This window comes from Hipposideros armiger, unplaced genomic scaffold (assembly GCF_001890085.2).
Source record: "Hipposideros armiger isolate ML-2016 unplaced genomic scaffold, ASM189008v1 scaffold_1201, whole genome shotgun sequence".
Lineage (NCBI taxonomy): Eukaryota > Metazoa > Chordata > Mammalia > Chiroptera > Hipposideridae > Hipposideros > Hipposideros armiger.
The window spans coordinates 186,140-193,152 of NW_017732551.1; the positions used below are offsets into that span (position 1 = coordinate 186,140).

The following is a 7,013-nucleotide window of genomic DNA, read 5'->3' on the forward strand; positions in this document are numbered from 1 at the left end:
GATTAACCATTACTTTTTAGAGACTAAGGTCACTTGAACATAGGCTAATTCGGGTCCCCCTCCCCCCCCAGCAAAAACAATTACATCAGATTTGGATACCCTAAAGTTTCTTTTTAGGGCTTCTCCTTTAAGTGGGTTATATCGACTATAATAAGAGAATGAGAAATTTACAGTAAATATATTAAATGTGACACTTAAAATATGTCTAATCCTATTAATACTTAACATTGGTCTCAAAAAATTGGCACTTGTGACAGAAGCACTACCAGAGTAAAAAGGTAGGATTCCAGATTTTATTTTTTTCAAGATTGAAAAAACATACCCGAGACAAAATTTCTTTGATCAATAAGTTTTCAAGAAACGGAGAAAACTGTTCTGGGCCATTCAAAACTGGTCAGCTTGGACTTGGAAATGGGATTTTGGCAATGACACTGCGGGAAACAACGTCAAATTTTTCTTTCCCCAACTGTTCAAGTGGCAGACAAAATAAATTACCATAAATTATATGCCAAGGCAACTTAAAAACAAAACAAAACAACGTGAGGCTAGGGATTTCCTTAGCTCCTCCAGGAAGTGTGCAACACTTTGTGCTTCTGGCCTGCAGGCTGGGTTGGATCGGGGACCTGTCAAACGTCAGGGTAGTTGCAGTAATATACCGCAGAGCTGGCATCGGACACCACGGAGGAAATGGCCCCGTGGTTATCAGGGAGATTTACACTCGAGTCATGTCCCTGGTAAGGGAGACCCATCTCGGGCTTGCACACAAAGTGCAGATACTGTTCAAACTCCGTGCGGTCCATTTCCCCGAGGAGCTCGGCGGGCTGGCTCGGGTCCGCGCCATCCCGGCAGGGCAGCGCCTCGGGAGGGGGCGACGGCTGCCCGGGGCCCGACGGGTGCTGCTGCGCCTGCAACTGGAAGCCGCGCCCGCCGCCGGCCACTGGCGAGCCCATAGCGCCGTAGTACATGTGCAGGGCGCTTGGGGGCGCCAGGAGGCCCGACATTGCGGAGCCCGCGGGCTCTGGGCCCAGCCGCGAGTGCAAGGGGCCTGCGGGCGGCTCTGGGGGTCCCACGTAGTCCGAGGCCTGCGCGTAGCCGTAGGGGCCGGGAGCCGGACAATCCCCAGGCAGCGGCGCGGCGAAGTAGGCCGGATCGGGCTCCACACCGTCCAGGGGGGACGTGTCCGGCGTGGGCAGCGGGTAGCCGTCGAGCGGAGGCGCGCCCAGGCCCTGGCAGTCGCGGTAGTGGCCACCCATGTGCGGGGGCAGCAGTGGCGGGCCCGCGGGGAAGCCTTGGTCGGGAAAGGGCAGGCCCAGGCCGTCCATGGTCATGCGGCCACCCTCGGGGCCCAGCGCGGCCGCCTGCGGCTCCGCGAGGCCGTGCAGGAAGCCACTTTCCACCCGCTTCAGCCGTTTCACCTGCTTGCGCCGCCGAGGCCGGTACTTGTAGTTGGGGTGGTCCTGCATGTGCTGCACGCGCAGCCGCTCGGCCTCCTCCACGAAGGGCCGCTTCTCCGCCAGAGTCAGCGCTTTCCAAGACTTGCCTGCATGGGCGTGGGAAGGTGGAAAGGGGCGCGGGGCTCACTATCTGAGCTCTGGCTTCCAGGCCCCACCTCTCCCTCTGACCTTGAATTGTTCAACTAGAGGGGGGAAGGGGTCAAGTTAAAAAGTGAAAGTATGGAATTCTTGAGGCCAAGGGGAGCCCGAGCACTTGGGGAAGACAAGAGCTCTAGGGTCCTCTAGGGGCCTCACTCCTTGCTTCTAGCCTCCCGGTCTTTTGAAGAAATGAAAACGTCCCCTACCCGGGAAAGAAGTAGGGGAACAGACACGACCAACCCAGCTCGGCGCCAGGAGTGCCCCCGCCGCCGCCGTGACTCGCGGGAAGCCGCAGCCCCCAGCCCCCAGCCGGAGTACGCACGCTCCCAGTCACCCGGGTGATCGGAGCACAGACGGCTAAGGCTGAAAGCCTGTTTGGAGAGTCGGGAGACCGGGAAGCGGGAGAAGAGCGGAGGGCCCCAAGGAGGGACGTGGCGGCAGCCCACCCCTGGCCTCGGGCGCAAGGGCCGTGCATTTTTAGGCTCAGGCAAGCGGCCCCGCGACTCGCACTACCCTAGGGCCGGAGCTCGGACTCACCTAGCATCTTGCTCAACTCGGCGTTGTGCAGGTCCGGATTCTGCTGCGCCAGGCGCTTGCGCTCGTCCTTAGCCCACACCATAAATGCGTTCATCGGCCGCCGAATGCGAGATTCGCCCTTGGCCCGGCCCGCGGCCCCGGCTGGCGCCCCGCTGCTCGCCGCCGCCTCGCTCTTCACCTTCATGTCCCCGAGGGGGCTCAGCGACTCGGCCCAGGGGCAGGGGCCCAGCCCGGCCATCACCGCGGGCAGCGCGCTCCGGCTCTGGCTCTGGTCGTCACTGGCGTACCCCGCATCCGGGCTGCTCATGGCGCTCCAGCCCTGCCCCACGCCCCACAACCCTCTGCCGGACACGCGGCCTCCCCCGATGAGGGGGAGGGGTTGGGAAGCGACAGAGGGTAATGCCACACGGGCTACTCGAATTTCTCGGGCCCGAATCCGCCACCGGCGCTCCTGCCAGTCCAGCGGATCACGCAGCCAGCGCCCCCGCCGGCCCAGTGACACTGCAGGCGCCCCCGGCCGCGGAGACTTTTCTACACAGAAGTGACCAATAGAGCAGCGGGGGCGGGCCTGGCCATAATCGTTAGGCCCACGCCCAGTCCGCCGTCTGAGTCCCCAGTCCCAGCTCAACCCCACGCCCGCCCTTTTTCCCTCCTTTGGCCCCGCACCCAGGGCTACACCTGCCCTCCACAGGCTGGATCCCGGCTCTAGAGCCAAGTCCTGTCCGACCCCGGAAGCGGGACTCCTGAAAAACCTTTTGGGGTGCTGGATAGAAGTAATTGGGCCCAGTAGTTTGGATCAACATACAAAGCATCCACTCTTTATTACAGGAGCTAAGTTTCAGTAGTGGGTGACCCCACGGTGTCGTCTTAAAATGTGTTTGTCGAATGCAGTAGACACTGTTGATAATAAATAAAAAATTCTCTCCCCAAGGACTCCACTTGCTTGTTGTATTATATTCACAATTCTACATCCGAGGTAAATTCAAATTTCTAAAACAAGGTTAAATACGGAATGACGTTCTATAGCCAAATTCCCGAAGAATTTAAAGTCTTCATTCATAACGATGAGCCAACCCTTGAAAATTTGTACACGAAAGGTACAGTGAACACAAAATTTTCTCATATGTGTTTAGTAAAATAGGCAAGACTTAGTTTTGATTTGTGGTAAAAACAGCAGCAATGTTTATCCAAATGCCTGTCTGTTCGAGAAACTTTTGAGCGGCAAAATAACTAACTCTTAAGGACAATTTAAGGTAGTTATCCTGGGATTCCTATATATTTCTTTAGACTGAAATGAAAATCTGAATGGCTATTAAACTTGTGTTTAAATCTGAGAAAACTTTTCAGTGGGATTTTTTATCAAGTCCTTATATTGCACTCATGTGGCACAGCATGCCACTCACTGTTCTTAGAGCTGTGCAAACAGCAAACTATCCTCATAACCCTGTTAAGTAGACACTTTATATCGTACAGGAGAGGCAACAAGCAGAGAGGTTAAGGAACTAGCCCAAGATCACAGCGATGGGGAGTGGAGTTTAGTAGTCTGCTTTCAGACTTGGAGGTCTTAATCACTAAGCTGTTGTGTATTTGTGTTGTTTTCTATGGCAACGAACACAGCCATTTTTGCATAGATAACTTCAAGAAGAAATCAATACATCAATCTCCAGATTTTCTTTGTTTACTGTGAAGGGGTGATAAAAAAAAAAAACTAGGGGTGATAAAAAAACGGAATCTGGGAGGTAAATGCTGCATCTTTTTGTGTTATATTACAATGACAATGTAATCTATCAAGCCTGCTTATTAGTGGCACCTATAAAAACAAAGAAACACAGAGCTTTGGAAACTCCTGGGCTTCAGTTTCTCAGACATTGCCAGTTCTCCAGAGAACTCCTACACACTTGTTTTAAGCCACCTTTAACTCTGGGAGGGTCTGTGAAGTGTTGGCTGCCCCCCCTCACCTTTAGCAGCCAGTTTTCTTACAGGGGACAAATTGAGAAAGTGGTTCTAGTTCCTGGATCTCCGATGTTCAAACAAGAAATAAAATTTAATCTGCTTAAGGAAATCGGAGAGAGGTGTTATTTTTAACTGGTTGGCTATGGAGCAGTTGATTTTAGACATTTAACTGATTATGCTCTTTTCCGTTAAAGCTTCATTTTTTTTCTGGAAAAATGCGGGCTTGAAAATTAAGCATAACTGCACTGCAAATGGTTATATAAGTAAGGAAACTATAGGAGTAGAGAGAACAAATTAATTCCCTAATGCCTTGCTCCTTGATGTTTTCTTGCCATCTTCTCTAACTTTTTTTGGATAGTAATAAATGTCTTTTCAAAGATCTTAATGAAGAATTTTCTATTAATGCAAAACTTTTTATGAACCAATAGGCATTTTCTTTTTTTTTTGTCCCCCCATAGGCATTTTCTTAGAATAGAGATTGAACACTAAATAAAAACAATACCCGTTCCAGAATCCACTGTATCTGTCTAATTATTTGACTAATTCCGTAAAAAATAAAGTAGAAAACACAAGCCGGGTGTGAATAAAAAAAGTGTATGCACGGATTTGCCCTTGTATACTGCGTTTTTCCTCGTGTTCTCTCTCTCCCACCCCATTATAGGGAGAGATGCCGAGAGAGTTAAGAAACTGATGGCGAAGAAAACCTGGGGGTTCCCCATTGTTGTTTGCTCTTGTTCAGGAGACTACTAATTTTTGTTGGGTAAGATTACTGAGAAATCAGGTGAGAGGACAGCATCCATAGGATGCAGTTAGAGCTTCAGATTTTAGCGCCCCCACCCACCTTCTTACAGCACTTTCCCAGGGAGTTATAAAGCAGCAATTCACTTATAGTTACCAAGAAGGAATAATGGTGCCTTTCCAAGACTGGTCCATTTTACATACCGTTGCCTAGATCTAATTTCTTCTAATGATCATTCATTTGTCATATTTGGGAGCCCAGGGTGTTGGGGGCGGCGGCGCCGCAGACCAGTCCCGGTGCGTCTTCCATTTCGGTCTCTTTACTAAACGCGGTGTTGGAAGTCGAGCTCAGGACGTTATCAGAGGCAGCCACAAATGCCACATGAAAAGCAGCAAACATCCGGAGTGGCTTCCTGGCAAGACTTGCTTTTCTCAACACCAGAGATTTACCCGGCGGCGGGAGGGGGGTGATACAAGCAAGTTTCTCGAGTAAGAAGAGCCTCGTACACCCGCTCGCGTAGCCGGCCGGGTGCGTTCGCGTAGTACAGTCCAGGATCTGTGGGCTTCTGGCTACTAATCGCACTCGCGGTCACCAGGCCAGACCCGAGGCTGGAAAGGCGGGGGGAGGAAGCGACTAGCGCAGCCAGAAGCTGTGCCCGTTACCAGTTGGGGCCTTTGGCCTGAGGGCGCACACATTAACCCGGGTAGGTAGCGAGCTGTGGCTCAGCCCTGGAGTCAAAGCCGAGCTTGTCCCGGGTCCCTGGGTGACCAGGCAAAGGCTGGGTGATTTCCTGTAGGCTTTGGTGTTTTCGATGCTCGGGAAGCGGGAGCCCGACGAAGGACACTCAAGTCGACAGGGAAGGCCATGGACACCCAGACAGATGCGGGTTGTCTCTGTAGAGCAAGTTCGTGGGGGCGGGGAGGGGAGTGCGCGCCGCACACCTCGGGTAAACAGCCGGGCGAACCGCCGAGGCATAGACGGCGGTGTCCCTGGGACACAGAACAACAATAAGGCCTTTGCATTTATAAACCTTGCGGCAGCCCAGCGGGAGGCGGCGGGCCGCGGCGGAGCGCTGCGCAATCTCCGCAGCTCCCAGGTAGGGCCGCGGGCCCGACGCCTCCGATGCGGACCGGGCGCCCCGGCGCCAACGTGGCGGGGGCCGCGCCTCTGGATACCTTTCGCGTCTCCTCCCTGTCCCTGGGCCAGTTCCCCTTGGGCCCGGGATGCTAGGTCGAAGGTCGGAGGCTGAATGGGAGAGGTGGGAGGAAGGAGTGGCCCGGAAGATAGCAGCCACCCGCTCCGCCGCCGAAGCCGGCGCCGCGCAGCGTCCCCGCCCCCACCACGGGTTCCGAGGCCCCGGGAGGGCCCGACCTCCTCAGATCCCGCACCTTGCGCCCGACCCTGCCCCTCGGCTGCTCGGGCCCTTCCTGCCAGGGCCGACAGAGGGACCTTGGAACGCTTGTTCCGAAGGAGGGTGGGAGGCGTTCGGCTTTACACCCTCTCCCGCATCCCTCCCAGCCCACAGGCGCCCTGAGGCCACCCCCGAACCCCGCCCTGGCAGCAGGAGACTTCTCGACCGTAACCCTGTTCCCGCTTGGCCCCGCCTGGGGTTTGCGCAGGAAATGCGCTGTTTCCGGCCCACTTCCCTGCTCAGAAACTTGTCCGCGAGGGTGTTGCTAAGGAACCCGCCCCCCAGCCCAGCTGTGGTCCCGGGTTGAAGTGTGGGCTCCTTCCCTCTATTTTTTGGTTTAGGGAACCTCAGACTCCCGGGAGTCGACGGCACTAAGGAGGCAAGCCAGCCCCTTCACCAGGACTGACTTACACACACACCTAGCCCTGCTTGACCCCTTCGTATCTGCCTCGCCACTTCAAAGGAGATTTAAATAGTGCGATGGCTTCTATGCACCGACTTCTGCTGACCTCTCACTCCCACCTTCCTCACACCCTAGAAGAGGCCCGGGCTTTCCTTGTAGAGTCGTATCCTCACTGACCAGCCTCATCGCCAGCCTGTCCACTTTGACTCCCACCAAAAGGCGAGCAGACACGGCCCCTGCCTCGGAGGAATGTACAGTGCAGTACCAATTAGTCTTACTCCCTGATATAGTCACTCATCTGGGTGTTCTGGGCCTGTTGTACCCAAATATTTTTTTCCTGGCATGTAAAGGCGATGCTGACATCAGTAGGCCAAGCTC

General features: G+C 54.3%; 1 protein-coding gene across 1 annotated transcript; it reads right to left on the bottom strand.

The window, feature by feature from the left end:
• Window positions 1-279: 279 nt before the first annotated feature.
• Window positions 280-2,746, bottom strand: SOX17 (SRY-box transcription factor 17). The gene is made up of 2 exons (XM_019632955.1): window positions 2,130-2,746; window positions 280-1,540 (listed from the first exon to the last, which is right to left on the bottom strand). Exons 1-2 carry the CDS (start codon window positions 2,434-2,436, stop codon window positions 627-629), a joined length of 1,221 nt encoding a protein of 406 aa, XP_019488500.1. The 5' UTR covers window positions 2,437-2,746; the 3' UTR covers window positions 280-626.
• Between the last annotated feature and the right edge of the window lie 4,267 nt (window positions 2,747-7,013).